Raw genomic sequence first — 19,036 nt, forward strand, 5'->3', positions numbered from 1 at the left:
CCGAGTCCAATTTTACACTTAAAATGTGTGACCCACGTAGGTCTGGCTCTAAACCCCACCAACCTAGCGGTAGCCATCCACGTCTTTCTTATCAGTGAGAGCATAGACAGGTCATTTTACATTTCATCTTGCATATCTTTTCATCTTTCAAACCTGGTAAAACTACTTAATTTGTTGTTGCCTGGTTAATTTTTTTTTTTTCTTCTAGCGAAACACTGCATACTTTTACCTCCTCATGCCTCCATCCATTCAAATGAAACAACTTTGAGTCATTTCTTGGTGCTCGTTAAATCATAATTCATGTCCACATGCGATACCTGTGATGAGGTGTGAGATATACAGACTAAAGGAAAGTGGTTCCTCGTGAGTACTACACAAAGAAAGGCTGAATTCATGCAGCATCCAGTCCATAATGGGTAAAATAAATGTTTCCCCACTAGCTTGTACAAGCTATTTGATTCTCTATCTCTCTCTCACACACACAGGAATAAACAGAGCAAACACACAGCACAAGGGACAGCTCTTTATTTCACGCTGCTCAGACTTTGACCAACAAAACAAAGCTCCAACGTCTGAGACACCGGCCAAAAGTCCAGCATCTTTCCAGCACAACGCGACTTTAAAAACAAACTACTGATGACACACACAAAAAAAAAAAAACATTACACATACAAATAAAAAGATATTTTTTGTTTTCAGACCATTCAGACTTTGCATTCAACCCGAACAGAGAGCGAAGCGTGTCCTTCCTCGGCTCTCTCCTTTGCCGTAGATCGCTAAAAGGTGTGAAGTCATTTGACGCAGTCTAAAGTAGTCTCTTCGTGCTCCACAGCTGTCAATCACTGTTCCCTCAGCCAACAGCACAGCCTGCAGTCGCTGTGGCTCGGGTTGGGAGTAGGGTTGGGTGTAGGGGGGCAGGATGTCGTCGGGGTAGTCAGTGCGGGATTGGTCGCTCGGCTTAAACTGTGTGAGATGTGATTGAGGGAAGGAAGGGTGGAGGGGTCATGTTTGAGTGCCACAATAGCAAAAACAACAATTAGATACAAATATTAAGTTGAGTAGAGTTTAAACTGATCTCAATGTTACCATTTATGAACATAAACAACAACTCAGCTGTGAAAACGAACCGTAGACTAATAACGTCTGCTCGGTGTGTCCATGTTGCTAGTGTATGACTCTAACATGATATGAACTTGTGTGGCCTGCAGGTACTTTTATATCAGTGTGTGTGTGTGTGTGTGTGTGTGTGTGTGTGTGTGTTTGCCCTTTAAATCTGTCTATGTGTGTAGATACCTTTTCTGACTATTTGCTAGCCATTCTAAAGCTATACAGACTTACTTTGTGTGTGTGTGTGTTTTTGTGTGTGTGTGTGTGTGTGTGTGTGTGTGTGTGTGTGTGTGTGTGTGTGTCTGTCAGTCAGTCTATCTGTAGGCCCTGCTGTGCCGGGGGTACGGCAACATGATTGCGTCCACGCTACCTTCGCTGTCCGAGCTGCTGTCAGAGTCGCTGCTGCCGGAATAAACCCAGAGTCCCGGTAAAACCCCCACACACACGGCGGCCGACGGCAGGTGTAACACGCCTTGACCGGAGCTCGGGGGAGCCGAGGGGGTCTTCGCCGTCAGGCCGGGGACTGTTTGTTGATCTTTAGCTCCGCCTGCTGCCCCTGCTCCATCCTCCTGTTCTGAACAGCACAACATACAGTCAGATCCAGAGCCTGCACATGCAAACTGCCCATGAGTTAATATTTTTTTTTTTTAAAGGTCATTTGGAATCTGAATTATGTAACCAAGGACCAAGAGAACTGGAAAAACATAGTAGACATGTTTTTAACAACTGTGTGATGGGCTATTTTTTTTATTACTATAAAACTACTAAAAATAAGACACACTGATTATATAATCCGATTTCCTAAAACAACCTGGTAGACAGTTTAGACACAAGATACAAGATGGATGGAACTGGTTGTGAAGCGATGAAATCAGCTGTTTGTGAACAATTCCACTGACTTCATGAGTCCGATTAGAGACATACATAAACTGGTAGACCATCATTTACTAAATGAACATCATGTTATATTGAAAAAACCTTGACCATTAAGTCATGTTTACTGAATAATATATAATAAATCAACTGAGAAAGAAGGATGGGTATCGTAAGGATTTTATAAATATTAGTACTCTCATCGATACTGCTCATCGGCTCCTAATCAACACTCTTATTGGTTCTTTTTGATTATTTTGTGAGAAGAAACAAAAGCCAAATAATTTAGAAAGGAATCAACATTGCTTTATTATTATTAGTAAACAAATAATCTTTCTTGAGCAGCAGTACAACAAGTTATGAATCTGCTCAGTTTTGATTTTTCTGTTCTGCTTGTTCGCCAAATGTTGCGATAACTTGCTGGTTTTACCTCTCCTACTTGTGAGGGTTGTATTGTGTTTGTGACAACGAGAGTTCTCAGCATCTACTAGCCATCTCTGTAGCTACACTTCCGATCTTTTAGTTTTCTCTGCCATGACGTGTCTCATGAGCCGAAGACGTGGAGGAGGTTAGAGAAGCTGCTTTTTTTCCACGGAGATCTCACTCCGTCATTTTTAAAGTACCGATAGCAGAACCGTTAAGTCCGGGCCTCATCGATGTGGTTTTAGGGGTTTAGAGAAGTAGGGTCATTTTCTCAGACTCAGTTTAAGACGTTTCCACATTGTCTTCACTCGTCAGAACCTGAGGTTGCCGACTAGTCCGATACTGTTGTTCATTAAGCAATTCCAGAAAGCGTCAAAGAAGTGCAAAACTAAATATGTCGGACATTCCTACCTTTTAAGCCTCAGGCTGCCACCCACCTGTGTGTTTGTCTCCATTTCCCGTCGTTGCTGTTGTGGAGATTTCCACCTTCTGTTTCTTGCTGCTGTCCGAGGACTGGGAGGAACTGGGTCACAGAACAAAGAGAGACTCAAGATTTAAGTCTGCTCAAATCAAGATTGTCACAGTAACAACAGGTCTGATGGCAGAATCACCAACCGCACAACTTAATCATTCCTCAAGCTGTCTGCAGGTGGACCGGGGATGCGTCTGAAAGCTTCAGGAATACTTAAGTAAGCAGACTTTGAGTTTACATTTAAATCACCCACTTTCATCAGCAATGGTACCGGACAGTGTATGAGAACATACATAGTGGATAGAAGTGTATTTCTATCAGGAGTTGGTGAAGATTAAAACAGAACTAAAAGGAGAGCGACAGTTGGACTCCGCCCTTTGAATCCAAAGCAGTTTCCGGGGATTCTACGTCGCATTTTACTCACTGCGGCCTAACTTTTAAGATGAAATACACAAGTCCTGCACGTCTATAGAAACCGCCAAATCATGACTGGAAGTAGAAATACAAACACATGCTGTACATATTGAACCATTTACATTTTTACAACCTATACTTATGCCTTTTTGTGGAGTTCAGATAGTTCAATTTGCCGCAACAGACAACTTCAAATGAATGATAATGTTGCTTTGTGTCTTCTGGATATGCAAGTAGGCAACTGCTGTCTAACACATTATTGTTATCAGGCCAGTGCTGCATTGACAGCTTGTTCTGCTGACCCCATTCCAAAACAAAGTCAGCTAAATTTAAAAATGATATGTATCTGTGTGCCTACCTGCGTCTCTTGACGGCTCCAGCCAATAAATGGGCCTGAGACAGATGGCTGGTCTTTTGCTCCACCCCCGAGTGTTTCGGTGCCGCCTTCTTTTCGGGCTCTCGGCGGCTTTCCGTGGCCGCTTGCTTCACCACAGCGCTGTGGCAGTACAACGTTAAAGTGAATAAGCCATAATGGGTCATTGTGGAGGGAACAAAGAGTGTAGCTGCGGGGCAAGCAGAAGCAAACTATCCCTTTCAGCAGCAGTCCATTACACTAGTTAGTTCTCTTCCCCTTTGGGGAGGCATTATGTCTCTCCACCAGAGTGCTAGAAAAAGTGACACAGTTCTGAGAGGCTAAAAAAAGCACTCATGCAGAGAAGCAGAGAGAGGTGACACAGATATGAAGCCAAAAAGTACACCAGGAGATGGACAGAGCTCAGGAGACATGAAATTGGGTCGAGATGCAAAGACGGAGGGAAGTGGACAGAGAAACACACGAAGAGAAAACACACAGGGTGTAAAACAGTGTCAGATGAACGCTACAGATGAGGTACATCCAGACAGTCGGGAGTTTTCACTGCATTAACTAAGGTTTGCACCTGTGTGTGTGTGTGTGTGTGTCTGTGTTCACGTATTTTGTGTTCACAGCAACAGCTTTAAATGGTCACCGTAGTTACCAGCCTATGATACAGTTTCCACGACAACCCATTCTGTACTTCATCTGCAGACAAACCTGTCTGTCACAAACCTGTCTGTCCGCAAAGACAAAAGTGAGAGTTTACAGAGAGGAACAGAAGAAAAGCTGAGACCAACAACCAATTTCACACAGTGTGGCGTTCACACTCATGTAGGCATCACAGGAGCTCTGTCCATGAATTCGGTGGTCTGACCGAAGTACATACGTACACTATTCTCTTGCTTCTTTCACGGGTTAAAATTTGAGGTTATGTAATGCAGCGGAATGATCCAGATGGGATTAGGCAAACAAAATAGGCTGGTTCCTGACCTGTGACCCGCTGCCCACATCCAAGATTTGTTCAGCAATTGTGCCCACTCATATAGCTGCTTTCTCCAGTTGGAGAAACTGTCAGCCAATCATAGCTTAGGAGGCGCTGTTAAGAAGCCCGCCAGGCCGATATATTTCTTGGTATTAGCTTATTGCAGACATACAGATATAAGTATGTCCGTTTACAATTAACAATATATACAAGTACAGAAATGCCAAACTAAAAATTCAATCATTTAGAAACAGTGTCGCAATTACATCGTTTGTCCACCAGAGAGCACTGATGAGTCCTTCGTTCAGCGAACACATTTCAATCATGAAAGATAAACTTTCCGAGTGGCTGACACAGAAAGCCAAAACTATTTCAGGAGCCGCACACAGCCCAACGTCTCTTTACCAGGACGCCAAATACCGGACCCCAGGCATTCAGATTCTGAGGTAATGGCATAATTTTGCAGTCTTGTCCAGGTTGAAAAATACTAAACTTACTTAAATAAGTTCACTTTTGCATGAGATATAAAATGTGTATGAGGTTTAGGAAAGTTGGCGTTGGCTTTTTAAAAAAGGGATGTAGTTGATACATCTTTTTATTTTTTTGTATTAACTCTTTGCTCTGAAGGCCGTGTGAGTGTTTAATGTTTTGTTTGAATTTGTACTCGTTTTGATATATTGCAGATCGTGCTCAAGACTAATGAAGTATATTGACACTCTTCACCAATTCTCATTTCATGAACCAAATAAAATAGACACACTGTGACTTCAACTACATCTCGGTGCTTATTTTAAACCTGAAAAGTTTGTTATCGTTCACAGAAAAGGGGGATAACAGATTAATATAATCCCAAAAGTGATACTAGCTCATTTAAAATGTTATTTTTAGAAACCAAAACACGTTAAAAAAAAAAAAAAAGGATATTCTGTATTCCAACAGTTCCTGTTTCTCCTCATCTCTGCGTTGCTTCTCCACCAGGCACTGTTGCCGGGAGACCTCGTCCAGGAAGCTGGACTCCTCCTCGTCCAATCCCCTCACCATGTTGCCTGTCACCATGGAAACAAACATGCTCTCAACACATGGCCGTACATTGATTGCATTTTTCAGAAGTGGTTTCTGGTGAACCTGCAGGATTTTCGCCTGATTTCTCACGGAACCACGGTGGCAAAAATGACAAGAATAACCATATAGAAATAGCCCGTCTTCTCACTGACGGCCTGGTGTATTTACATGGGGTATGGGTATATATATATATATATATATATATATATATATATACATATATACACACACACACACACACACATCAGTATTTAAAGTATTATTTATGATGTATACTATAGTCTTACTGGTACTTTAAAGTGCCTCACAGTAACATTAGAGTACCATTAAGGCTATATAAAAATACTCCATTTGAGGGTCCTTCATTTAAAATCCTATTTCAGTAAAAGTACATAATGACATCATCATGTTAAGTTTGCCAGACCAGAAAGCTCCCTTGAGACATTTTACTGTTGTTTCTGCAGGCTGATGCTGGTAACTGTGAAGATTAAACACATCTTAATGTAAGAAATTGGTGGAGTTCCTCTTTAAATATGAGAACATTGTATAAAGTTAAGTAGCTACACATCCAAACTGGCTGAAACTTTGACATTAAGCATTTAAAAGTACTAACGGGTACGGCTGGAAATAAATCCTTGTATTTACGGTGGATCTTTACAGGACAGAGCGACTGGCTATATACACGGTAGAAGCCTCAATTCACAACTCGATGACAAAAGACGGTAAAAGTCATATCAACAGATACAACAAAGAAAGACAGAGAGACAAAACTCACTGAATTTAAATTGCTCGTCATATTCCTCTTGTTTCTTGTCCTTCTGCTCCTGCAATCGCTCAAAGAGGGAACGTGGGTCGTACTTCTCCTCGGGGGCCTCTGAGGAGTAATGAACACAAATGTGGATGTATGCACGGCGGTGTGTATTTAGAAGTTATGATGCGTCTGGAAAACGTGTGCCAGTGTGTGTGCTTTTCTTACCCTCTGGGTCGTCGGGTTTCCTGACTTTCTCCCATTCCTCCTGTCTCTTCTTCCTTAGCTCATCAAGCTCAGATTCCGACACAAACTTCCTGCTGAGGTCAACGCCCGTTGTTGCCCCTCCCTCTTCCATTACAACTGACCAAAAGAAAAAGAAAAACCTTAATGTGGGACTCCAAAAAACTGCTGCAATGCACTTTTTTGGGGGGTATAACTCAAGACGGCTCACAGTCGATTTCTGTTGAACTCTAGTTGAAGAAGTCAATGGCAGTGGTTTTCAATGGTTTTACTCTGGGGATCTGCACACATTATTAATATTCAATTGATTCATTATTTTTCTATGTATTCCAGCAAATGAATAAATCAGCCATCAATACGCAGTTTTGAACAAAACCCACATCTCGACTACTGCACTATAGCCGCTAGAACCTGCATATATGAATTAACCAAAACCGCCCGAGATGTGATGCATCTGTTGAATGAATGCAGCTAATGAAGTTTAAACATGCATGTGTAATCCCCTATGGAGAAGGCCATCGCATAATGCTACTATATATGTGAATATATGTATATATTCACTCTTATTCATATGTATTCTTTCTTCATATGCTTTTGTATTGGATTTCTGTAAAGGTGCGACTAACTGTGATTGATGTGGAAAATAGAGGTGAGGTGTATGTTGGTATTTATTTGTTTTATATTTTACGCGGTGAGAGACTGCTGCAATGTGATGACCCAACTGCATAACCACAGACTACATTAAATGTGTGTTTTTTATTCCGTTATTTCAATAGTGGCCTAAACTTGAGTCAACATGTGTTTTGGCTCCCCCCTGTGGTCATCTTTAATCATCACAGGTAACTGAGACGCTCGCATATTTTAAAGAACCTTTCGTCAAGGACGACTGCTGGAGGAAAACACACAATAATGGCACAACGGGTGTTCAATGGGAGGAACGCGTAATGGGCCGACGCGTTGCGTTTGGATCGGCGGGCCTGTTGATTCACCTGAGGCGGCGACAACCACGAGGAATCCTTTTAAGGACACACTCTGCGAACGACACGACGGTTTCTAATCAACGCAGCAACCGATCTGCAACACAACCGCCCGGCTCATTAGCTCAGGTTAGGCGCTCGAGCGGTGAAGCTGAGGCCGCGCAGGGGGCCGTGTGCGCTGCGCCTCCCCGGCTAGCGGTAGCTTCTTCGCCGTGTGAGCGAGCGGACGTCCCCGCTGACGTCTCGCTGTAAGACCAGAGCTTCTTGCTGCCGCAGGATCCGCCTATGACTAGTTATTACCGAGCGAGTTCATTTCTGTGGCACTTGAACTTACCAAGATCGTGTAGTTGATATGATGTTACTGCTCCAAAGCAATGACGTTTTGTGTCACAGTGAAAACACCCCGTCGCGCTTTCTTTCAACGTGCGACTTTGGTTCCGACCTCGTTTTCTGCCGCTGAAATCACACGCAAAGGCCTGCAAACAAAGGCAACAGTGCCATCGAGTGAAGACGACGGAAACAATTGCTATACAAAATAAAAGGTAAATGTAAATTTGCTTTAAAAAAATCAACGAAAACTATGTTTTTCTTGGTAAAAAAAGAAAAGACAATACATGTTAATTGATGAAATAAGAGGCCTTGTCTTTATGATGTAAAAGGAAATGGTACATGTTTTGCATTAAATCATTAGCTATGAAGGATTTTTGAGTTTATGTATTCATTGCAAGGTCCAGAATAAGTGAGAGACAGTTTCAGGTTGCAATTTACATAAATAATACGTTGATTAAAAAAAACATTTCACAGAATACAACTAAAACAGCTCAACCAACTAAAATAAATTGATTCCACCTAATAAGATATGAAAAACACAATTCCAATATGATACTACACAGCTGGCCTCAAAAGTCTTTTCATCTCAGTGTTCAGTATCATTATTCATTGTTGCCAGAAAGACACATCTTGCAAACCAGACAGTCCCCATGATCAGAAAGATACTCTTAAATCACAAGGCCATTACAATATAATAATCAAGACACTAATATTAGACCCCTTTGGAATGGGGATTTGTTTGATTAGAATATTGCAATTGTTCCAAGTTGTGAGGTGCAAATGTATATTCATAGATTAATGCCAAAGCAAATAAAACCTATTTGTGGAAATTAGAGAGTTTGATAAGGACTTAATTACATAATGAGACACATAAGAGATATGTAGATTCCCATGATAGACTTCTAATGTCATCTTTAATTCAAGGATCATAAATTGTTATGAGGATCTGTAATATATAATAAATAAATAAATAGAAAATGAACCACAAGACACACAAGGTCATTATTTCAGAAAGACCTGTGTCATTGTATTGTAGCTGAATTAAGACATGTTGGGAATGTTCCTCATTTGCCCATTGCGTTGACAGTTTGAGCATTTGCCAGTTCAGAATGAAAACAATGTCATTGTAATTATGGATTGTGTATATTTGCTGAAAAATAAAAACTACGTCATGTCTGCATTTGGACAAGTGAAACTGAAACCCAAAATATTTGAATCCATATCTCACCCAGCTAACAGCAAAACGTACTGAATATAGATTTCACGTAACATGAGTTAGGCTACATGTCGGCCTTTATGCCTTTAGTTAAATGCATGGGTTCTCACTGGCTATATATATATATATATATATATATATATATATATATATATATATATATATATATATATATATATATATATATATATACTACAAAAATAATGTTTGTGTGTACACATGTAAATAACTGGTAAATATGTGTTGCATCTATAGCACCTGTAGTACTACCTGTATTCAAAGACAGTATTGAGAAAGGAGGTATTCAGAGTACAACAGCAGATAACTTGTATTCTGTCTGTTGTAATAATTTCAATTTAGTTCATTTTGTATAGCCCCAACTCACACAAATTTGCCTTGGAGGGCTTTACAATCTGTACACACAACATCTGTCCCAGGACCTCACATCGGATCAGGAAAAACTCCCCAAATAAAGATAGTAAAAACCCTGTCACAGGGAAAACAGAGGAGGTTCACTCTCCCCAGATGGACAGAAGCAATAGTTGTCATGTGACCAGAATGAATAACGTAACATAACATGAATATGACAAAGTATTCATATAATGAGTAGGCATGTCACAGAGTCTTTGTTTTCTCTACTCATTATTTTACTTATCTTCATGTTATAATCAATGATTGAATGGGGGCATTTACAAAGGGTTGTTTTAATGCATTTCTAGTCTGTGGGAAGTCAACAAAATATGAAATCAAAGTAAACAAAACAATTATTTATGAGAAGAAAAACTATTCTAATCTTTGAAGCAGTTTCAGGCTATATTTCAGGTGATTTCCCTTTTACGTCATAAACGGACACGAGGTCTATGAACCTCGTGTCTGCTGAGACCCACGAGGCTGCATCCTGACTGAGGGCCTCTGGACACAAGTCGCAATGACGAAGGAAACATTTGTCTACGTCAGCGAACCATTATTTCCAGATGAATAAACTTTAATATATGCCATGTGTTCCCCCACATGACAAACACAATGCGAGAACTACATTTAATCTGATTATAAACACATGGCTTCTGTTTTTATGCCGTCAAATTATATTTTGTAGGATATTACGGATCTATTTACGGTAAAAGATGGCGTGAGGAAGGAGCTCTTCAGAGAGTGAGGTGGCTCTTAAAAGAGCCGTTGTGGGTCGTGGGTGAGCAGACGGTTTAAGCTCGCTCTCCGCGGATGCGACGGGCCAGCTGGATGTCTTTGGGCATGATGGTGACCCTCTTGGCGTGGATGGCGCACAGGTTGGTGTCCTCGAACAGGCCGACCAGGTAAGCCTCGCTGGACTCCTGCAGAGCCATAACAGCGGAGCTCTGGAAGCGCAGGTCGGTCTTGAAGTCCTGAGCGATTTCTCTCACGAGACGCTGGAAGGGCAGCTTGCGGATCAGCAGCTCCGTGGACTTCTGGTAGCGACGGATCTCCCTCAGGGCCACGGTACCGGGCCTGTAACGGTGAGGCTTCTTCACGCCGCCGGTGGCCGGGGCGCTCTTCCGGGCAGCCTTGGTGGCCAGCTGCTTCCTGGGGGCTTTGCCTCCGGTGGACTTACGAGCGGTCTGCTTGGTTCTTGCCATGACTTCTTCTTGTTTCTGTGATCAGGAGGAAGATGCAGCCGGAGAGGAGACGCGCTGCTCTTAAACTGTGGGACCGGCTGTGAAACGATGACGCGGCTTCAGAGCTCCGGCTCCTGATTGGTGAGGGTTTCCTCCTGGAGCTCAGCTCCGCCTCGAGCAGCGACCCGCCGCCCGAGTCTCGCTGCTCATTGGAGGAGAATTATTTCGAAATGTCCGCCAAAATATCAGAGTGGGCGGCTCCTGCTCCTCTACAAGGACTGGAGCAAAAGTGTAAAGACAAAGGACTTTTTATTAGTGGCCTATGTTACGCTTTACAAGGGTTTAAGTCAGCAACTATGAGCTGATCTAATAAAAGTATAGTAGAAGTGTTTTATTCAGTCATCACACACAATACAATGAGTAAAGCCTAATTACAATCGATATGACTGAAAAGGCATAGTCAGAAGCAAAATGCTTATATATTCCTGTCCTACATTCTTGTCAATTAGGTAACGATCAAGACAATTTGATATAAAAAGAAAAAATAACCTTGTAACTTTTAAAAGTAGCTTTATAAACAATAATTTTGAAAACCAAAAATGAGTTACACATTAATGTTGGTGTTGTTCTATAATTGAACAATAGAGATAAATCTCTTTATACAACACCTTTTAATCCCTTTTTTTAGGTTTTGTCCAGTAAACTTACAAACATCTTTCAAATCCTATTCACACGTGTGTATTGTACTGTATTTGTACACAGTCTGGTGTCTTGTTTGCATTATTGTATTATATACCAAATTATTAAATTTCATGAGATTTTACAAACAATGGATTTGTGTGCTCATAGTATCTTATTTGAGCCTTATTTATGATACGTATAGCTTGTTTGTGTAAAACGACTGTTGAGTTTATAAATGTTTTATAGGTTGACCTCCACACAGTAAGATGTGTAAGAAGTAAATGAGAAATACAGGATATGCACTTCCTGAGAAGTTTGTACATCTCTACAGTATTGCTATTGACTTTGACATTTTACCATTAATATAATCAATATGTTGTCTCCATGTCAATTGCATCAACACATATTTGTTATACAATATCCCCATCTAAATATATTTGATTTCCAAAAAACAAAAATTTTGTTGCCTTTATATTTAGAGTAATGTATTAACATCAAGCCAAGATCTGTTAATTTCTAGCTCCTTTTCAAGAGCAAACAAAAGTTCCTCTAAACGTTTTCCTGAGCAAAATAAGTTTGTATTGTCTGCATATAATAATAATTTTGTAAAATATTTGTAAAAATATTCTTTATGATCTCATAATGGAAGTCAGTTAATTATTATACAACTTATAATTTGCTTCACTTTCATTGGTTCTAAGTTATACATATTTATTGTGAAGTAAATGTTTCTTCATTTCCTTTGCATACTTTTAGTCATCCATGTTTTTCCTTCACCCAGCAGCTCCTAATAGGACAATGTTTATTGAATAACTCCAAGAATGCGAACACAAATGCATCATAGGCCTGATTAGGATCATCAACACCTTATCCAGCTGTTGTTGTGAAGTTCTTTCTTTAAAGCCTCAATCATCTGAGGGGTTCCTATCTTACAGGAAGACTCACTGCCTCTGCTCACATAATTAACCTTTAACTTATGTAGAATCAAAAATAGGACGATAATCACTGAATATTCTCTTAAAGAATTAGAATGAAATATAATTTTGAAACTCTCCATAGCATAATACAATATTGGTCTTACACTGGTTTACTGCTACTTTATAATGTCTACTCAAGGAGCGTTTGATTCATTTTTTATTTGCATTCACATGACAGATACAACACCAACATTGAACTCTGATTACTGCATTTCAAAGAGCAGCAGGCCTGAAAAGCAACTGCATCCAGCTAAATATTAGGCAACAAGATTATAACTTTGCCTTGAAATTAATTTAAGCCCGGGGTGCTACACACATTTCAAAAGCAAACATTGTAAGAACAAGTTAAAGGTTGTTATTTGTGATATGCACAACAATCCTGGTGAAGCTGTTGTTGGCAATTACATTCTGTGTCCTCAGGCTCCAGCAAAGCTCAAGACAAGGCAGAATTCACATAAATCCAGTTAATTGTTGTTGTCAGTCGATGAATCACTTCCAACGCCTTCTGAATTCATTTGAACCTGTTTGTTTTATTGGTTTGTATCAATGACATGAATCAAGTCACGCAGACAGCAGCTACTTCTGCTTAGAAGCGGTCTGTGCGACACATGCGCAGTCCCGCCAGGCAGACAACCAATCCTGTGCGAGCAACAGCACAGCCTCATTTGCATCAAGTGGATATAAATAGATCGTTTTGAAGCGTCGCCCCTTACCTTGGTCCGTGAACTCAGTTTACTAATCATGCCTGACGCCAGCACCGTGAAAGCGCCCAAGAAGGGCTCCAAGAAAGCCGTCTCTAAGACCGCCGCCAAGACCGGCAAGAAGAGGCGTAAGTCCAGGAAGGAGAGCTACGCCATCTACGTGTACAAGGTGATGAAGCAGGTCCACCCCGATACCGGCATCTCGTCCAAGGCCATGGGCATCATGAACTGCTTCGTGAGCGACATCTTTGAGCGCATCGCCGGTGAGGCCTCTCGTCTGGCTCACTACAACAAGCGCTCCACCATCACTTCCAGGGAGATCCAGACCGCTGTCCGCCTGCTGCTGCCCGGGGAGCTGGCGAAGCACGCCGTGTCTGAGGGAACCAAGGCCGTGACCAAGTACACCAGCTCCAAGTAGACCTGCTGGAGACAACAACACAACGGCTCTTTTAAGAGCCACCCACCTCTTCTAATGACAAATTCCTAATTCTCTTAAACTGATTCACTCTTGACTATAAACACCACATGGTGTCCAGGGCCCAGTTTCTCGTACCTGGCTTACTGAGTTAGCGGGCTAATTGCCAGGATAAGATGACGTAGGTCAGGGTTTCTCGAAGCAAGCTTAGATAAATCACCATAGCAACACAGCCAAAAATGTAAACCTGCTCCTGGGCAGGCTCATTGAAATTCACTGGATAAGATGGCCACTCCCACCGGACAAAAGACGGTGTTATTAGTACACCATACATATCATTATTGTAGAACATGATTAAGGTGATCGTGATAAGAATACAGAGCATCACACACGTATTTTCACTGCTTCAATTGATTTAATTTCTGATTATGAATAATGCATACGTACTGATCCGCCCATGCACATATTCAAACTCCTATATATCTATATAGATATATAGGAGTTTGAATATGTGCATACAGTACATATATCCTCATAAATATATATTAATTCGTAAATATAATCTGATTGATTTGGGTGATGAAGCACTTAACATTTGCCGATACATTTCTCAACACTGACGCATTTAACTTGTCTGATATATTTGCGACGCTTGTGTCTCGCAGCGGGGGCGGAGTTAAAGTTGCGTTCACGGCAACAACGTTGCAAAAACGTTGGAATATTCGCAATGCGTTTGCTGTGAATGACTACGGTATTGACTTCCTCATATGCCTTCATGATCATTTCCTGCTTCTCAGCAGATAATAAAAAAGAGGTTCCTCTGAGTTTATTTGCCATTGTACTGTTAGAACATCGTGGTGTCAGTGCTCGATTATTATCCCTTCTGAAGAGGAGCGGGCGCGCGCATTTATCCAGATGACTGACGTCTGGCTAGAATTAACGAGACCGTTTCAGCGCGGATCAGCCGTATATATATATATATATATATGTATATATATATATATATATATATATATATATATATATATATATATATATATATATATATACATATATATATATACATATATGTATATATATATATATATATATATATATATATATATATATATATATATACGTATATGTATATACGTATATATATATATATATATATATATATATATATATATATATATATATATACGTATATATATACGTATATATATATATAATTATATATATAAATATATATATATATATATATATATATATATATATATATAATTATATATATACGTATATGTATATATTTATCCAGATGACTGACGTCTGGCTAGAATTAACGAGACCGTTTCAGCGCGGATCAGCCGTATATATATATATATATATATATATATATATATATATATATATATATACGTATATATATACGTATGTATATATATATATATATATATATATATATATATATACGTATATGTATATACGTATATGTATATACGTATATATATATATATATATATATATATATATATATATATATATATATATATATATATACGTATATACATATACGTATATATATAATTATATATATATATATATATATATATATATATATATATATATACGTATATGTATATACGTATATATATATATATATATATATATATATATATATATATACGTATATATATATATAATTATATATATAAATATATATATATATATATATATATATATATATATATATATATATATATAATTATGTATATATATATATATATATAATTATGTATATATATATATATATATATATATATATATACATATATAATTATATATATATAATTATATATATATATATATAATTATATATATATATATATATATATAATTATTATTTTTTTCCCCACCATCCCGAAATATGTCAATTGTGGCACGTCCAACTGGTAGGAGACCCCGGGGAAGACCAAGGACACGGTGGAGGGATTACATCTCCCGGCTGGCCTTGGAACAACTCGGGATCCCCCAGAATGAGCTGGAAAGTGTTGCGGGTGAGAGGGAAGCCTGGGTCGGCCTGCTGAACCTGCTGCCACCGTGACCGTGATCTGAACATGGACTGGACTGGTTCTGCCAAGAAATATTTACACAAAAATAAATTAAAAATACAAATGGTGCCCTGGTGGAATTATAAATGTTTATCTGAGGTCTATAGATCAATAAAATACTGTTTAAAAACCTTTGTGACCCAGGTGGGTCTATGCAAGCTGATTTCCATAAACATACTTCCTGTCAGAGCGTTCGTTCACCGAAGCAGCTTGATCCTGACTGAAACGTGTTACAGGTGAATGATAAAACATTTTAGCATCTGCTGCTACAGAAATATAGAGACAACAAGGACAATTGCCTTTTGCTTTAACATCCAATCTGATATAAATCATGTATGGACTTTTTAAAGAGATATTCATGCACTCAAAAAAAGAACCAAAGTCATTATATAGACTTTAGTCTTCCAGACCTCTACCCTGGGAGTCTTTGGTCTCTGTACTGAGGTCCCACAATGTTTTATTTTTTGTTTGTGCTATGCATTATTGTTGACATATCATTTAATAAAGAGAGAGAGATAAAGTAATAATGTATAACTGCATTGGTCGTATAACTGATGTTATCGTAATGCTTTGGTAATGTTGTCTTTTTTAAACATTCATGCCAATAAAGCACTTTGAATTGAATTAATTGATAAAGTAGTACAACAGATATAATATTAACATATTATCGGCTTGTCTACATCATGATTGTCCTTTATACTTTACTTTAGTAACTTACATGTTAAGTACAATATTGATTACCAAACGTTTCACTCTCTTGTTTATAATAAAAAAGTCAGACACCACGTTGCTGATTAATGCTGTTGTCCAGCAGGTGGCGCTAAAGCACCAAAGAGTTTAATCGTCAACCTTCATGAAGCGAAGAAGAACAGCCTTCATGTCCTCTATCACGTCCTCAGACAGCATGTAAATATGCGTGAACTCCTCCTCGTTCTCCACTTCGTTGAATTACTTTGAGCAGTGAAGATGAGCGGAAGAGGCAAAGGAGGAAAAGGACTCGGTAAAGGAGGCGCTAAGCGTCACCGTAAAGTCCTCCGTGATAACATCCAGGGAATCACCAAGCCCGCTATCCGCCGTCTGGCTCGCCGCGGTGGAGTGAAGCGTATCTCCGGTCTGATCTACGAGGAGACCCGCGGAGTGCTGAAGGTCTTCCTGGAGAACGTGATCCGTGATGCCGTCACCTACACCGAGCACGCCAAGAGGAAGACGGTGACCGCCATGGATGTGGTGTATGCTCTGAAGAGACAGGGACGCACTCTCTACGGCTTCGGGGGTTAAACTCTGACTGACCAACATCAAACAACAACGGTCCTTTTAAGGACCACACACTTACTCAATATAAAGAGCTGAGTTCTGGATCACAATACTGAATAAATTCTCTAGCGATAAAAGTGTGTGTGCAATAACAAAGTGTACATTTCAAATGTAGCTTTTTGTCGCAACAGTTAGATTTCTTCAGGTTGTTAATGTATATCCATATCTTCTACTTTGACTCTGGTCTCATTTAGCTCTTTACTTGTATTCATGTGCACTATAATATAGAAATGCATTAAAGACAACAGATTTAATAAAGAGAAAATTAATGACTTCAGTAGTGCAGATTCTGGTTAATTCATTAGAGTGACGGCCAGAGGAAAGAAGCTGTTCCTGTCTGGTGTTGGCATACAGAGCTCTGTAGCGCCTCCCAGAGGGGAGGAGTTGGAACAGCTTGTCTCCAGGGTGTGAGGGTCTGCAGGGGTCTTTCCATCCCTTACCTTTTCATTTCAGTTGAATTAACTGTTATGAAACTGTTTCATAACATGGATTTAATTCATACAGCCACATCACAAATCAATGTTTTTAGGAGCACTAGATGGTAGTTTTGGACACTATCATTTCATAGTTGCTAATTATATAATATAATACACCACCATAAATTTAGGATTACATTGATTTGTGATTGAGCAAGGCCAGAGTGAGACTCTTTCCTCCCAGTGACATAACCAGGGTAGAAGTAGTGACTCAATGGGTCCAAAGCTCTGAAGTGAATCATTTGGGTTTGTCAAAAAAGTCAGTCAGTTTTATTGTCAATTATGTGCAAACGTGCAGAAGATTGATAGTATGTTTCTCTTCTGTCCAACATATAGAGAATTGTGCAATGTAATAATAATAATAAAGTGCAAAAAACAGTTTAAAAGTTTAAAAAAAAAAAACATAGACAACATAAATTAGGAACTACAAAAAAATGTTTAGACTGTGAAGGACTAACTTTAAAATAAATGACTGTGACTCTTTAGCAGCATCCAGACATGTGAGTCTAGAGAAGAGGACGGAGTGGGATGGTGGGGAGAGAGTTCAGCTTCCTGACAGCCTGGTGGTGCGAGCTCGGAGGCTCCGGTATCTCCTACCAGAGGGCAGGAGGCTGAAGAGACCGTGTGAGGGGTGACAGGGGTCGCTCACAATCAAGGTCACCTTGCGGGTGAGGCGGGTGTCGTATATATCCTGCGGGGAGGGAAGGGGGGGGGAGTGAGGCACCGATGATCCTTTCAGCTGCATTCACTATGCGCTGCAGGGCTTTCCTGTTGTAGTCTGTGCAGCTTCCGCCCCACACAGTGATGCAGTTGGTCAGGATGCTCTCGATGGTGCCACGGTAGAAGGTGCACATCATGGATGGGGGGCTTCCTGCTTTCCTCAGCTTGCGGAGGAAACCTCTGGGCTTTCTTTGCTAGCGATGTCGTGTTGGCTGTCCACGAGAGGTCCTCGCTGATGTCCACCCCCAGGAATTTGGTGCTGCCGACCTGCTCAATGTCCGCACCGTTGATGGTCAGCGGTGGGTGTTGAGTGTGGCCTTTCCGGAAGTCAACAACAATCTCCTTGGTCTTGTTGCTGTTTAGCAGGAGGTTGTTGTCTCCGCACCACGTGGTCAGAAGGTTGACCTCCTTCCTGTAGAGGGTCTCGTCATCCTTGGTGATGAGACCTATCAGTGTTGTGGCGTCTGCGAATTTGACCATGTGGTTGGTGCTGTAGCTGGTTCTGCAGTCGTGAGTCAGCAAGGTGAAGAGCAGAGGACTGAGCACACAGCCCTGAGGGGCCCCTGTACTCAGTGTGATGCTGCTCGAGGTGTTGTTGCCGACGCGTACTGCTTGTGGCCTCTCACTGAGAAAGTCCAGCAGCCAGTTACACAGCGAGGTGTTGAGCCCCAGCTGGTCAAGTTTGCAGACGAGTTGTTGTGGGATGATGGTGTTGAATGCTAAACTAAAGTAAAAACTAAAGTCAATGAACAGCATTCTCACATACGAGTCTTTTTTGTCCAGGTGGGTGAGGGCTGAGTGGAGAGCGGAGCAGATTGCATCCTCCGTGGACCGTTTGGCACGGCATGCAAACTGGAAAGGGTCC

At 40.3% G+C, this 19,036-nt stretch overlaps 4 protein-coding genes across 4 annotated transcripts; 2 read left to right on the forward strand and 2 right to left on the reverse strand.

Annotated features, from left to right (window-relative positions):
* Positions 1-586: 586 nt before the first annotated feature.
* psme3ip1 (proteasome activator subunit 3 interacting protein 1) lies at positions 587-8,050 on the reverse strand. Its single transcript, XM_079223535.1, has 8 exons — positions 7,991-8,050; positions 6,665-6,799; positions 6,464-6,562; positions 5,550-5,672; positions 3,648-3,786; positions 2,841-2,926; positions 1,478-1,681; positions 587-963 (listed from the first exon to the last, which is right to left on the reverse strand). The coding sequence occupies exons 2-8, from the start codon at positions 6,792-6,794 to the stop codon at positions 959-961; spliced, it is 786 nt and encodes a 261-aa protein (XP_079079661.1). The 5' UTR covers positions 6,795-6,799; positions 7,991-8,050; the 3' UTR covers positions 587-958.
* Positions 8,051-10,404: 2,354 nt separating this feature from the next.
* Positions 10,405-10,908, reverse strand: LOC306741929 (histone H3.2; the record flags this gene model as incomplete). Its single annotated transcript, XM_079224265.1, has 1 exon — positions 10,405-10,908. The coding sequence occupies exon 1, from the start codon at positions 10,813-10,815 to the stop codon at positions 10,405-10,407; it is 411 nt and encodes a 136-aa protein (XP_079080391.1). The 5' UTR covers positions 10,816-10,908.
* A 2,285-nt stretch (positions 10,909-13,193) lies between these two features.
* Positions 13,194-13,571, forward strand: LOC306741251 (histone H2B 1.2-like; the record flags this gene model as incomplete). The annotated part of the gene is made up of 1 exon (XM_079223512.1): positions 13,194-13,571. The coding sequence occupies one exon, from the start codon at positions 13,194-13,196 to the stop codon at positions 13,569-13,571; it is 378 nt and encodes a 125-aa protein (XP_079079638.1).
* A 3,056-nt stretch (positions 13,572-16,627) lies between these two features.
* On the forward strand, positions 16,628-16,939 carry LOC306741387 (histone H4; the record flags this gene model as incomplete). The annotated part of the gene is made up of 1 exon (XM_079223667.1): positions 16,628-16,939. One exon carries the CDS (start codon positions 16,628-16,630, stop codon positions 16,937-16,939), a length of 312 nt encoding a protein of 103 aa, XP_079079793.1.
* Between the last annotated feature and the right edge of the window lie 2,097 nt (positions 16,940-19,036).

The sequence above is a fragment of the Taurulus bubalis genome (genome assembly GCF_910589615.1).
Source record: "Taurulus bubalis genome assembly, chromosome: 9".
NCBI lineage: Eukaryota > Metazoa > Chordata > Actinopteri > Perciformes > Cottidae > Taurulus > Taurulus bubalis.